This window comes from Kogia breviceps, chromosome 16 (genome assembly GCF_026419965.1).
Source record: "Kogia breviceps isolate mKogBre1 chromosome 16, mKogBre1 haplotype 1, whole genome shotgun sequence".
Classification (NCBI taxonomy): domain Eukaryota; kingdom Metazoa; phylum Chordata; class Mammalia; order Artiodactyla; family Physeteridae; genus Kogia; species Kogia breviceps.
The window spans coordinates 58,181,263-58,196,295 of NC_081325.1; the positions used below are offsets into that span (position 1 = coordinate 58,181,263).

At 33.4% G+C, this 15,033-nt stretch overlaps 1 protein-coding gene across 1 annotated transcript; it reads right to left on the reverse strand.

Moving 5' to 3' along the window:
• Positions 1-1,270: 1,270 nt before the first annotated feature.
• SLITRK6 (SLIT and NTRK like family member 6) lies at positions 1,271-7,833 on the reverse strand. Its single transcript, XM_059041827.2, has 2 exons — positions 7,362-7,833; positions 1,271-5,012 (listed from the first exon to the last, which is right to left on the reverse strand). Exon 2 carries the CDS (start codon positions 4,987-4,989, stop codon positions 2,461-2,463), a length of 2,529 nt encoding a protein of 842 aa, XP_058897810.1. The 5' UTR covers positions 4,990-5,012; positions 7,362-7,833; the 3' UTR covers positions 1,271-2,460.
• Positions 7,834-15,033: the final 7,200 nt, after the last annotated feature.

Here is a 15,033-nt window from a genome sequence, read left to right on the forward strand (position 1 = left end):
CTTTGGAAACCATAACTATTCCTACATCATTGTAAATAATATCCAGACTCTTATAGGGTTTCAGTATTGGGGTTGAACCTAATCTGGAGGATATTTTTACATGACTCCATTAGGAACTTTGTTCTGTCTTTGATTTTAAGTTGAAGAATGACTATTATATATACAATGAACAAAGATTTAAAAAAATACTTCTGTCCTTCAAAAGAGAAGAATGTTCCTGAGGACATGTCTCTGTCTGCATTCATGGATCCATTCCAAAGATCCTGCAGGCACGGGATTTCTTAAGTCTCTCTAGTTCCTCTATGCACCTGATTAGGATCAGCAAATATTGGCAGATACTCTACTGAGCAATAACATGAATTCTGCTCTTGATTTGTTCTGTTCTTTAGAGTGTAACATTTAAATTTATGCTTTGGGGGGTTTACTACTCATTATTGTGCTGAATATTTTTTAGTGGATAAACATATAAGCATTACATATGCACCCAGATTTCCTTTTAGTAAGTGTTAATTTAGAAAAGAATTCCCATCTTTGTCCTTTCCAACCTTAAAAGTTAATGGAGAAGTTAAGGTTTTCAATGGACCTTTTACTATATAATATTTTATTGCTTTATATTAATATATGCAATGATTTTTTAAAAATCTTAATTATATGATGTCATAATGGACTCACAACTGTTCTTCATAGCATGCCACACAGGCTCCTACTGTTTTTAACAGGGAAGTCTTCTCATTCAAGATCAAAGAAACAATGTATATTTAGCTAGTAGTGCAGAAAGGTGAGTGTTGCAGACCAGCACATTTAATAGTACATTCATGCATCACGAAAATAGTGTAAAGTAAATTAAAAACATCCTTCCTCATAGGAAATATGTGCCTTCCTAACCCTGTGCATGAATCCGAGTGGTGTTCAGGTAACAGAACTAAATTACCTTAATTCCATTTTGCCTTGTGAAAATCTGCTGTATGATTGATTCTATAATCAGAAAGAAGAAAATAAAATAATTTCTATTTGCATTGAGTGGGAAAATGATTTGCCAGAAAGGGAAAACCACGGGTCAGACTGAAAGTTTGGTTCCATGTCAATCACATTGAGACACTTAATGGCCTTTTTGCACATGGTGAAGAAACTGCTTCTGTGTGGGTGACAACAAACAGAAATCTTGTTTTTGCTTGTTTGTGCTTGTATGCCTGCGTGCATGTGTATGCGTTAATCCTGACTTGACTGAATTACAGATTAGACTAACTGAAAAAAAGCACATTTAAAAAGAGGGTTTTCATTTTAGTTTTATTGTAGTGAGCAGTATTTTTAATTTTCTTGAAAGGCACGCAAGAATAATTACCTTTGTGAACCAAAAATATACAAAACTGTACAGAATAAATAGTTCATAAAAATCTAGCTATACTTTCTTGTAAAATAAAGCTACGTTGTCCCAGTCTTGAGGCAACTTAAACCACTTACCCTTTATATGTGCCTTTTGCTACTAATTTATGGCAACTACAGCATACATCAATAAAAATAAAATAATATTTCCTATTTGTTTTACACCAGCAAATTCTTACTTTCCACAAGAAACATATTTCTACCGTGGTATTCAAATTTACAAAGGATTAATGCTATGAAAGAAACCAAACTTAATAGATGCACTAATCATATTTACAGTTGAATATCAGTAGCATTTTAAAAATATCCCAAGAATAAGAATTAAACTTTGAGCACAAATGACGTACCTTAATTCACAGCAGCATTAACAAGATTGTCCACACAAAATGTGCAGAAAAACCAAAAAGTCTTCCTATTCATTCCACCTGAACTGTTAATAATTTCCATTTTTAAATTCAGAAAGCATAGCAGTGGCATTTTTTAATCATCAAAGGTTCAAAGTTTTGAGCCACTCATAGCCTATATAATTCAACCTTCCATTTTTTCTTTACTGTTACTATCTGTAATTTTAAAGTTCCAGTTCCTTTTGCCTTTATTGCAAGAAAACTAGGTGTATATAACAATTTACATTTTTCTGGTATATATACTGGTTTTATAAACAATATATTTCTTACCTATTATAATTACATATACAGGTATACTTTTTAGGTGAAAAAATCCAATTCTATTTAACCCATGGGTAATATAACTCAAGAAAATAAGGGTTGCTTAAATTTTGAACCCTTTTAGATGTGCAAGAGGACTTCTATGAAACACTTTATGTATATGGGAAAATATTACTATAATCCTTGAATGATTTACATGCAAGGATTTATTTTATTGGGGATAGATAAAATTGCCTGAAGACAATGCAATGGCTTCTCCCAGTGATCCCTGAGTTTCTTTTTCTTCTTTTTTCCCCATAGGATTACTGCTGTGCTTAAGTTCTGATTGATGATACACTCATATAAGGCACTTATTTACAAGGTCTGGACTTAAGACAGAATCACAGCATTTCTGCAAAAGCCTTCAAACTCTCTATGTTTGCTGCTCCAGGACTTCTAAGTAGTCAGGTTCAGCATGTAAGTTAGCTTTCAGCTCAAAATACTCATTTTTAGTCTGTTCCACTAATACCTTCCTTGGCCTTGAGTACATTAATGTCTCCATCAACTTTAACTCTTCATGGGCTCCTGGATAATGTACCTCCATATCAGGCTGAAGTTGAGCAATGTTTTTCCTTAGGTATTCTGTGATTCCCAGTTGCTGAAGTTCTCTTTCTTTCTCTAAAATGTTCCTATATAATGAACTGGCATCCTGGAAGGATAAAAATTCAGTGGATTGGTCTGTGACTTTGTACTTCATATTTGATCCTGTGAGTGGGGAATGATTTTCTCGTTCTAAGAGACTTCTTTGGAGATGTTTTGCATCACTTCCCTCTTTCTCATTCCTTTCTTCTTCTTCTTCCAGATGCTTTGAGCCAAAGGATGGGCTTCTATAGACATGAACCACAGGGCTCACCATGTGCTGCTCGTAGAGTGATGCTGTGGGCCTTTCAGTGGTGTGGTGAGTTGTTTTATGGCCGTACATGCTATACTGGAGATGCACAGGACTGCTGTCTCTCATCTGTTCATCAGCTTGTTTCTTTCTGTATCTTCTCCTACGGTGGAGAACAAGAACCACTATCCCTGCAGCACAGAACACGATAGTTATGAATACAATCAGCAGTCCTAGTATTAAAACAGATAGTGGTACAGCATTGGTAAGTGATTTAAAAATAGTGTCTGCTGTAGTTGTGGCTGTAGGAGTATTGACTATTACATAACTAGTCTGAGTTGGCAGGGATGGGTTATTGACCAAACCTGGGCAAAGAAGTTCACTGTTGAGTGTTTTCAATTCCTTTTTGTCTAGGTGCTCCGGAGAGGTGCAGAGTATTTCATCTGTCACTGTGTTCTTACTTAATTTTTGTATCCATTGCTGCAATCCGACCAGGTCACAGGAACAATCCCAGGGGTTGTCCTCAAGGTCAATCTGGGTCAGTAAATCAAGGTCATCCAAGATATTACTTACAGGTAGATGGGTAAATTGGTTTGTTTTAAGGTTTACCCTCATTAGAGGAACCCCTGAAAAAATATGTGGTGGTAAAACTTGCAGGAGGTTGTTGTTTAAATAGAGAACTTTAAGTTTAGGCATTGGGTTGAAGCTGCCAGGTAATATTTCCTTAACGCCATTGTATTCAAGATATAAGTACTCAAGATTGTGGAGACCAAGGAACATACCTCCACTTAATTTAGTCAGATGGTTACCATTCAGATAGAGCTTTTGTAATCTTGTTAAATTCATAAACGATCCTTCTTCGAGAACCTCAATACGATTGTTTCCCAAGTGAAGCATTTCCAAAGTGAAGTATTCCACTAGATCAGACTTCATTAAGGTATGAATAATATTCCCTGCAAGAATAAGCTTTCTAGGATTTTGTGGAGGAGGTTTTAGATCTGATAAGCTTTCAATATTGCGCTCTTGACAGTGTATTAGAAGTCCTGATGGGGAGAGTACTTTGCAGTTACAAGGAATAGGACAGTAGAGTCCTGGAAGTTGAGTGAATGGCTTTGTAATATAAGGTATTAAACCTGGTACTTTGGTGGGTGGGTGTAAAAGAGACGTGGTCTTGGTTGACATGCGACTATCACTTATTGAAGATGTTACTGCCAGATGTAATGATCCTGAAGGATCCTCGTGTTCTTCATACACTGGTGGAGTGGGGCAAATTGATTCCTTTTTCAGCCGGCTTAGTATGCTTCCTTTGAAAAATGGAGGGCTGTTGCACACAATATCACCAATTATAGACTGAGGGGGCATATTTTCCAACCAAAGTTTTAGCTGTAATAAGTCACAATTGCAGGCCCATTTATTGTCCTCCAACTGGAGATCCAATATTCTGCCAATGTGTTCTAAAAAACCAACATAAGGCAATGTTTGCAACTGATTTCCACGAAGATCTAGATGGGTTAAAGGAACAAATCGAAATATGTTTGGAGGAAGATTCTCAATAGCATTGTCATTTAAAATTAACACTTTAAGTCTGTTGAGCTTGCTAAAGGCACTTGGTTCAATCACTGTAATAAAATTGTTATCTGCTTGTAGGAATTCCAGGTTTTCCAGTCCATGGAAGGTATCCTCTTTAAGAATTTCTAAAGAATTGTGATTGATATGAAGTTGCTTAAGAAGGCCAAGACCATTAAATGCACCAGTCTCAATATCTGCAATATTGTTAAATCCAAGGTGTATTGAGATAGCATTGGTAAGCCCAGAAAAGTCATTTGTGTGAAGCATTGTCAAGCCATTATTTAATAAACTTAAGTGGAAAGGTCGTGATGGTGGCACGCTTATTTGGGATAACTTCTTGATACCTTTCTCTTCACAATTTATTAGCATCGTGCTGTCTTTTTCCTCACAATTGCAGAGCGAGTCACAAGAACCTCTGGCTGAGGCAGAGGACATTGGGATTGTGGACTGTGAGGATATACAGGCAAGGAGAGATGAATACAAGAGATGACTCCAAAGCTTCATGTTGTCCTGTGATGGATCTGATTCTGTAAGATAAAACGCAATAGCAATGGGCTTTAGTGGCCAGGAGCAGGGAGGAGATGAATCTGACATTTTCGAAATGAAAGGTTTTCCTCTAAAAGGCAAAATATTATTACTCTGAATATATAAATACATTGCTGAGTCCACGTTTTCTTTTATTTTTTACAAATATTATGACTGGCAGGTTTATTTTACTTTTAACTTGCATTGTGATAAAAATCTAAAATTTAGGTCAGGGAGAATTTAAAATATTAACTCAATTGTCTTCCTATCTACTAAATAATCTGCATTTTAATAGACGTGAGGGGTGCTGGCTAAATGGACCATTGATACTTGGATAAGATGCAAAAATGTATACTTGAGAAGACCCTGGCTTTTTTTATTTTTTAGCTCAAACTAGATGAATCTAAGGCTGAAGGATTACAATAAAAGACAAATATGTAGGTATTAGCTAGAAGCAGAGAGACCTGTAGGGAATTCAAAGATGATCATTAGAAAGAATGTATGTTTGCATGCATTATGCACTTCCTTTAGTTTTATTTATGAACTGGATATCACAATATAATATCTAATAACTCTGTGTTTAACCTGGCTTGATTTTGGCTTAAGACACTTATTAATTCCATTATTTATTTAAAAACTTTGAGAAAAAATATGTCTCTGTAGTAAAGTTGAACTTTATAAAGGATTTTGTTTTAACTATGTTGTCTAGGGCAGTTTGTGTAAGCCTTGTAGTATCAGATATATATGCTTAAAGGCGTCCATTCAAATTTCACTTCAGTCACACTTTATATTGAATTTCTAGAGGTGGATTATTCACTGATACTTTTAAATTCTACTATGGATAAAGTTAATATCATAAAAACTAAAGAAGAAAAATTGATCTTTAACGCATATTTCAGGCTATTATAAAAGAACAAACAATGCCTCATATAAATTTCTAGCAAATGACTCCCTGATGAGGTCTTGAACCAGGCTTTAGGGCACTGAATGTCATCACATAATTAAGCAGTTGATCCTTATTATAAGGCTTAATGTTGCAAACAATGAACTCTAAAGCAAGCTTCACTATATTAAAATATTTGAGGATATCTCTAATTTAGGAAATAAAAAATGACAGTTCAAGATAACAATATCACATATTCCAACTCCTTAAAAATTTAATACCTGCACCTGACATAGCAATTAAAAAAAAAATTCTAACTCTAAAATGACAGCAGTGGTGTGGTAAATACTTTGAAGTCTAATTGTATCTAATTTTATTCCCTTCTTTTAAATATTGCACTTTAAATTTATATAGACTAAATCGAAAGGTAAAGAAACACCACATCTTATAACTATTCAACTTTTGGAAATGATAATTGCTTTCATGTTTCTGGATGGAATGTGAGGTTTGAATCTAATTAAAAATCACAATTAGATAATACATCCCAGAATCCAAACAATAATCCTGAAAATAAACTTTCATTCCATGAAAATACATTGTCTTATTGAAAACATATATAGTATGAAGCTTCTGAAAGGTAAAAGGCAACCAAAGACATCAAACAATAGAGTCCCTTTCTATATAAATGGAAAGTTAGCAGGCTGAATGTTTCCATAGGGAAATAGTTTGATTTTAAACAGCTCTGAGGGCTATGCTTAGAATCAAGCAGCTTGAAGTTGAAGTCTTCAACTTGTGGATTAGCTTCCACAAACACTGAAACTACTTTTCCATAGATTACCAAGAAAGAATACTATGCATTTCACCAGGCACAGTATCTTAAGAAAAGAGTAAATAACTTCCAGATGAGACTCTCTCCTCTCGTTATTTTTTTAAAATCTTATATGCATTTTATACTCTTCAAAATGTCCTAGGGAACAGTTTCTAATCTTTTCAGAAATACACACAAATGTGAAAAGTGGTTCTGTACTGACAATCTGATAGAGTGTTAAAGAGGTCAAAAAATCTCTATTTACATATTTTCAAGTCAGGAAAAAATAAAAGTAGTATACAAAATACAAAGAATCTTTTCATATTGTGCTTGTATTTCAAATACAGCAATGGTGTTTGGAAGTAATCGTCCCTTCAAAAAGCACAAATAATTCAGTTTCCAATAACAAACTGCGTGCTGTAAAAGAAATAGTAGCATATTATTTTACTTGTTCTTCTCTACAGCCAGCTGTTAGACTAAATGTCTGCTGATCACAGAAAACAGGCATCTGCTACAGCATTAGTTGTGCCAGTGAGCAAGAATGAAACTGGATATCCTTTAATGCAAAGTTATTTTTTTTTAAAGAGGCAAACAGAAATTCAATCACTTTGGGATAATGCAAAAATAGGTATAAGGAAAGCCTGGAAACGTTCATCTTACCTGTAAAGCAAAGACTTCCTGACGTTATCTGTAATGCACAGCTGGAAGAGATGTTCAAAGTAAATTCAATTTCTTTATTAAAAAAGAAAACACCGACCACCACGTACTTTCTTCTCAAATATCACTTTTTGGCAAGTCCCATCGCTTTATAAAGTTAAAACCTCTGGTCAAAGACAAAATGCTGAGCATTTCATTGAAAATATTTCAAGCAGAGTGCATACTAGGATCATCCTGAAGCAGTTGTCCTTTTATTCCCCAATTAAAATTCACGGCATACTTCACAGCTATGCTGACTTTTTTTGCATATAGTTAACCATTTGCAAGCTGCTGAGTGCAGTAAATAAACAAGATGTGTAACAGAGCTGGGATTGATCACTCTTGCTTTCTTAGAACGTAGATGCAAGCTGCAGCAGTGTTCTCATTCCTCCCTTTCTAGTCTTTCTTGTTAGTTCAGTCTGTTATTAGTCAGATTGCCAAGGGCTGGGAGGTAGGCGTAAATAAAGAGACTTCTTGGCTTTTGACTCAGCCTTTAAGCCCTTCCCCATCAGAGCGCTTTAATAGGCCGGTGTCATTTAACACAAGAGACAGCTCCACCTTGGGACTCAACTCCTCCTCCTGCAAATGGTTTTTCCTCTCTCTTTAAATACCAAATACAGTGCAAGTGAATTTTGATGCAAATAATTACATGTTTCTTTAAATGTTTAATAATATTGTGTTATACAGCAGGCTAAATAATACACTATATTAAATTCTCATCTAGCACAGTACTGTACTGTTTGCACATGTGTGCAGAAAAACTGCAAGTATGCTACCAATAGAATAGTTGCTTCAGTTTTATTGTTTTTAACCGGTATTTATGGTCGAAATTGTGCACTAATTAAATCTTAAAATGTTAACGTGAACTGCTTTCCTGAAACATTTGTATCTTTGTATTCACCATTTGAAAGAAAAAAAAACTTTAAAGTCTCATGTCTGAGACTTTCCCTACAGCTAACGTTCAACAATGAGACTAGAAATGAAGTTCTTTTTTCAGGTAGATAGTATTTATTTGGAATGGAAATATGATCAGTTAAAAATACCTTAAAGAATCTTCATTACAAATGGTTGTCTCTAGTTGAAAACAGACTATCACTTTCAAAAATATGAAATTATGTCTTTCCAGATAAAATGAAACAAGTTAAATGAATATGTAAAAATTACAATAACCTGATTTTTATGGTACTAGCTTAGGGAGCATTTTTTTCCTAAAAAGATTATATTTTAAAAGTTACTTGTGGGGGCTTCCCTGGTGACGCAGTGGTTGAGAGTACGCCTGCCGATGCAGAGGACATGGTTTCGTGCCGCGGAGCGGCTGGGCCCGTGAGCCATGGCCGCTGTGTCTGCGCGTCCGGAGCCTGTGCTCTGCAACGGGAGAGGCCCACAGCACTGAGAGGCCCGCGTACCGCAAAAAAAAAAAAAAAAAAAGTTACTTGTTTCTTCAACTCTTAAAAGCTTCTGAATCATCACTAATAAAACTCTCAACTCTCAGATTCTTTATTTCCCCAAATGCCTATGCTTTAAAACTCACTCCTCTTTACCTACATTCCAAGGACCTGGACTTTTTCACAGCCAAAATTCACAAAATTCACAGCTTTCATTATTCATTTTGAAAAGGTCTATGTGTAGAAACACTCTTCCCTATAGGTTCTAGAGGTTACCTATATTATATTAGGTCTCATTTCAGAAAAAGTATTTTTTAAGAGGTTTTATGCAGCTTGTATCATTGAAACAGGAAGATATCAGATTAGGTTATTATTTAATGATTGTCTGCAGTTATGCACTCAAATTCACAAAGTTTTCATATCCTTAATGTGGAATGGTTGTTTTAAAAGCTAAGGATTTTGAGGCAATTTCTAATATTCTCACTTTATTTTACAGCTTCTCACTAAGTTCCTCATTTATTTTAATAGCACTGTGTGCTTTGATAGACTAGAGATTATAATACAGATGAGGGTGTGGAGAAAGAGAGTAAAGATAAGGAATAAGAGAATAAAGAGAATAAGAGAGAAAAAAGGAAATGAATTACTTTGGGGCACAGTCTGCTGCTAACTGAGAGCCAAGTTAACTTAAATCAGTCTAATGATTTAGACAGTTGGTGACAAAACAGAGTTAGAATCAGTGAGAAAACAAGGAACTAGAATAATTTTTCTTCTAACACTGTAGACATAATTCTCCAAATGCATTCATTTAGGTTTTGGAGGCAAAAATCACACAAGAAATGCTCTGGAAGTATAGTCTGTGGTGGAAAAGTTGTTCATATAGCCATATGGGACAAATGGAAATAAATTCCTTATAAATTGATATATCTCCTCCAGCTTGAGGATGTGTTGATTTTATTCATAATATATACCTAGTATATATTTGATGTTATTTTTCTTGAATCCTTTGCCTATATATAACATGTTATCTTTTCATGCATAAATTACTGGTTAACTACACAATAGTCAGGGATAAAAGGAGTGACTAACAAGCCTTTGAAAAAATTCTCTACAATTTTCATAAGTTTTGGGTGGGAACATAAAGGTTAGATAAAGAATTATTGTTTGAGAAACATTCTGTAACTTTTAACTTAATTCAAAAGAGTAATATTGACAATGAATTACTTAGCATTACCTCAAAATTAATAGTAAAGTACATAACAGCACATTTGAAATGATTATAGCTAAATCCACCCAGCTCTATGTTTTGTTAACTACAGTTCCTCAGTTGTTTCACTAAGTCAATAATGCAGTCATTCTTTCCAAAATGCTCATGGCAGAATATGTTAATTATTGTTGGACAACATTTATTTTAGCAACATTTTTGATTTCCAATGATTACCTGGAAAAGTATTTTCCAGTGTAGCTTGCTCCAAGTTTTAATAATAAATATCTTTTTTTTTTTTTTTTTTGCGGTATGCGGGCCTCTCACTGTTGTGGCCTCTCCCGTTGCGGAGCACAGGCTCCGGACACGCAGGCCTAGCGGCCATGGCTCACGGGCTTAGTTGCTCCGCGGCATGTGGGATCTTCCCGGACCAGGACACGAACCCGTGTCTCCTGCATCGGCAGGCGGATTCTCAACCACTGCGCCACCAGGGAAGCCCCAATAATAAATATCTTAAGTGATCATAATAAATACTCAATTTTATTACTCTTGCCACATAATCTACCCCAGTGACTCTACATTGAAAAATACTAAAAAGTAATCTTTTTTAATCATATCTTCTAAGTTATGCTTTTTAGAATGTGCATCTTAAATAGCAAATGTGAAAGTATTCTTGGCACATTGAAGAGTACCAAGCAGTCAAAAGAAATAAACGTATCTGTGTTAGTCTCCTTAGAGCAGCAGCATATGTTAGGCAGCACAGTACTTTCGATATCAGGACTTAGGAGAAGGCCTCTCCTTCCCTGCTTATCCAATGTGACACAGACCAGATGGAAGAATATTTTATGAAATTTATTGGACCAATAGTTTATCTGGAGCAAAGAGAATAAAAAAAAACAAGATTGTTCACTGGAAAGAGGGAAAAAAATTAACAGTGAAAGAGAGTTATTAATTCTGTATAGGTCTAGTTCTACTTCAGAACACCTGCCAACCTTCTTCAGTGCCACATTTAAGTGGTCAAGTGAAGATGTATAGCAGATTGATTCCAACTCAAGAAAATGGAAGGTTTGAAGAGAGAGGTCTTTGCACCATGTGCAGTGTAGAATGAGACATATTTAAATACTCTGAAGGTAGAATGTATAAAACTTGGTGACTCTTTGGGGATGATAATACTACAGATAGTCTTTCAATATTCATTGGTGAGTTCATTCTTTTCAGAAAGAATTTAAAGAAATAAGTCTAAATAAATGTCACTTTTTAAGTAAATACTTTTATCATTATTGTAAAAGAAAAATAGAGCACACATACTTGAGAAACAGTTATTATTGTGGGCTCTGTCTGCTCTGTACTCTCAGGAAATTACAGTGAAATCCATGATAACGCTATGAAGACTGAATATTACAAATATTTGCAAATAATGTCTAAATTTATAGATCTGTAGAGATCTTGTGCACTGGTTTTATAAACATTAATAAAGACATTTTGTTTTTTCTTATTTCAAAGTAAAAGTTTTCTTTAAAATAATAGTGGTGAAGTCTACTTGAAAAAATAATTTGACTTATATACATAAATCCCATTCACAGAAAACAATAGTGAAAGAATATTGCCTATCTTTCACAATGCCATGCTATACAGTAAACTTTGAATTTGATTCCCCAATATTGAACTTAGGATTCTCTTTCATGTTTCACTGAAAGAGAAGCCCAAAACTCTTTACTATAATTACTTACTTTTTTTGTTCTGTTCAACATAATCATTATGGATACCTTCACTTCTGACAATAACATGCAATTTAACTAAAGGAATGTGACTTTTTATGAGGAAGAATAGAAGATCTTCTCACCTTTTACCAAAAACCTCTTGGTATATGAGGACATTTGCACACATTCATCAAGAATAATGTCATCTCAGTGAAAAGTCTATGTATCTTAGAAAAATTTATATGATTGATATATTTTATAAAGTGACACATGAATGGGTATTTAGGAAACTTTTTTTTTGCATTGAACGTTTAATAAAAAGTTTAATTTGTTACTTAAATCTTTAGTTTCCTTCATGCTCAATTTGATCTGAGAACAAGAGTATAAAACTAATAATGGAATTGCCTTATTCTAAGAGAGGTCTTACCATAAAACTTCCTGTTTTGATTTGAAATCTGCTGACACAAAGGAACTCTTTGATACCATTGCTTAACCTGACAAAGCTGAAAATAAAACAAAACAAAAAATTTCTCCTGGAAGCTTGGACTGTAAGTTGTCTTGTCTTCATAACAACAACAACAACAAAATCCCCTACTTCAAATGGATGACTAAGAAGACTTTTTTCTAAAAAACAAAAAGGAAAAAACAGTTGCAAAAAAACAACTAAAAAAATGTTGATTGATGTTTCCATGATGAATAATGAACAGTGTTCAAGAGAAACAGGTCCAGTGGAATAATGGTAGACTGTGGATTATCTTGATTGTAAAAACTCATTGAGGGAAGGCTAGTGTCTACTTCATTTTTTTTTTTTTCCAAGAGTTGCACATAGAAAAGAAATAAGTAGTTATTCAAGTTCAATAGTTTCTTTGTATGTTCTCATTATCATGTAATCTTAGGACATTTACTTACTTTTTCTCAGGAACATATAGAGATTTATTTTTTAATTTTTGTCCACATTACAAAACCTAGTGATGAAAATAAAAAAATAAAAAATTTATCCCCATGGATCTTTCCAAATGTTGTCATATGGCAGATATTATAACACAATCTGTGTGACTATATTATTTTGTATTCAGATGATTAACAGTAATGGTAGGTAAATACCACTGAATCAAATATGCATGATAGGCTTCGTGGACCACCAACAGGAGATTTTAAATTTCTGGATGTCTTCCTATTGCCAATCACAATTCGGACCTCACTGCCTCTCCCTATCACATATTGCTGTGTCACTGAAGGATGCAAACTTACTTTAATAGTTTTAATCTTGTACTTGTGATATTCAATCATTTTTTATTAAATATGTCAGTTTCATTTTGTTCAACATATTTCAATAAGATAAAGCTGTAAATATAATGAGCTTGAATATAATGTATATATAGAGAGAGAAATAAATTTCTTTGTTACAACTGGATCTATGTTCTCTAAAGAAAGAAAATAATTGTCAAGGTACACGTTTGTTGAGAAATACATGTGCATAGTTCAACAGATGATTATTTTTTAATTTTGCGTTTTTAATTTGATAATGGTAGAGTTAATATAAAAAGACATTTACTGAACTATTAATGTCATAACTGGAGTATTAATATTAACCAAGAAAGTGAATGAATTATCAGTGACAGATTCCACTGAATAATGTTGACTTTTTTTGTTAACAGAAATCTTGCCATAAAACTCCAAACAAAATAAGAAATATTACATTTCGATCTATAATATTTTTAAAAGTGTTACATAATTTAGAGAATAAACTTTTGAGTTGTAAATAATTCACTCAGATACCCAGGGAAAGATAATCCTTCAGAATCAATCTATATTCAACATGCCCAAAATGCATTTATAACTTACCTGCACACCTACATGAAGATAAATATAGATTTTTGTTAATATAATTATCTTTTTTATGCTTTTATTGTATACATTTTACTTTATTAATATTCAATATATCTCCTGGAATAACTGAGGTTTTCTTATGACATATTTTGAAAGTATATATATTCTAGGTATATATATTCTGTATAGAATTCTATATATAGAATATATATATTCTGTATAGAATTCTATATATAGAATATATATATTGTATAACATTACTATGTATATTGTAGGTTCAAGAAAGTAAGTCCAGTATTATTTATAATTTTCATGTTCCCCTACATTGAAATAGTACATAAATTATTATGATATATGATAAATAACAAATACCAATAGAGTATTAACAGCAATAAATTCTAATAAAAATTAAGACCTAATAATCAGGCAACCATAATAAGTTATACTTGTTTATATTGACAGACATCCTTTGTTGTTTTTTTGGGAGGGAAAGGACAGAGGGAACAAGTTAGTTTTTGATATATCATACCAGAAAAAAAAAAAAAATCTAACCTTCATAAAACACTCTTTTGAACTAAGAAGGACTTTCAATTCCTTTAGCCTTAAAGTCACATGACTACAGTAAAACAAATACTCCTTGAAATATTTTGTAGCCTTTTCTTTGGCTAATTATAATCAGAGAGGCATTTCTAAAAAGTAGTTTTATTTGTAACTGCAACCTACTAAAACTTAGCAAACACTAATTTTTAGAAATTTCACAGCTTTAAACAATTATTTAGCCTTAAAACAATTTTTAAAGCACAGCTTCTCCAGCTTAAGAACCGAAGCAATTCAAAATAGCACTTACCTGCTCTTCCTTCCTATACATAGAAACACATGCTTTCAACAAAAAATTACAAATCTTTGAAACTAGTAGAAATCCTCGATTTGGTAGGGGGGAGGAAAAATGAAAACAAGGATTTTTCAGTCTAAAACCAACCTTGAATATTTGTAGGATATTGATAAGAATTAAGAGAATCATTCCAAACAACTCCCTTGGTTTAAAGCTTTTTTTCTCTTTCAGCACCCTCTAGTGGATATTTATAAAAATTCTTGACAACTGAAAAAAGTGGCAAGCATGCTAACTTGTTCAAATTTTACTCTATAAACATGTAGTTTTTTTAAAAAGTTGTTTAATATTAGTAATAATAAGTAATATTTTATACAACTGTGAGCACTCCCCATGTTTTTAACTACTATGATCACTCTATATATAGTAACAAAGCTATTCTTAGAACAAAGCTATTCTACAATTACTATTACAGTGGGAAATTGGAGCATGAATGTAATATATATAATGTTACAGAACTGGTAAGGGCAAAAATCTAGATTTTAACCTATCCAGTTCACTCTAGCTTCAGAATTCGTTTATTCAGCAGATAATATTGCCACTCAGGACAAATATTTTAATGAGTAAACATAATTTATAATAAGATCAGGTGTTAGTCCTCTGCATAAGAGGAACAAATTTAAAAAGAACA

Coding starts and splice junctions, on each gene's coding strand:
- SLITRK6 (XM_059041827.2), bottom strand. CDS start 4,989: ATGAAGCTTTGGAGTCATCTCTTGTATTCATCTCTCCTTGCCTGTATA.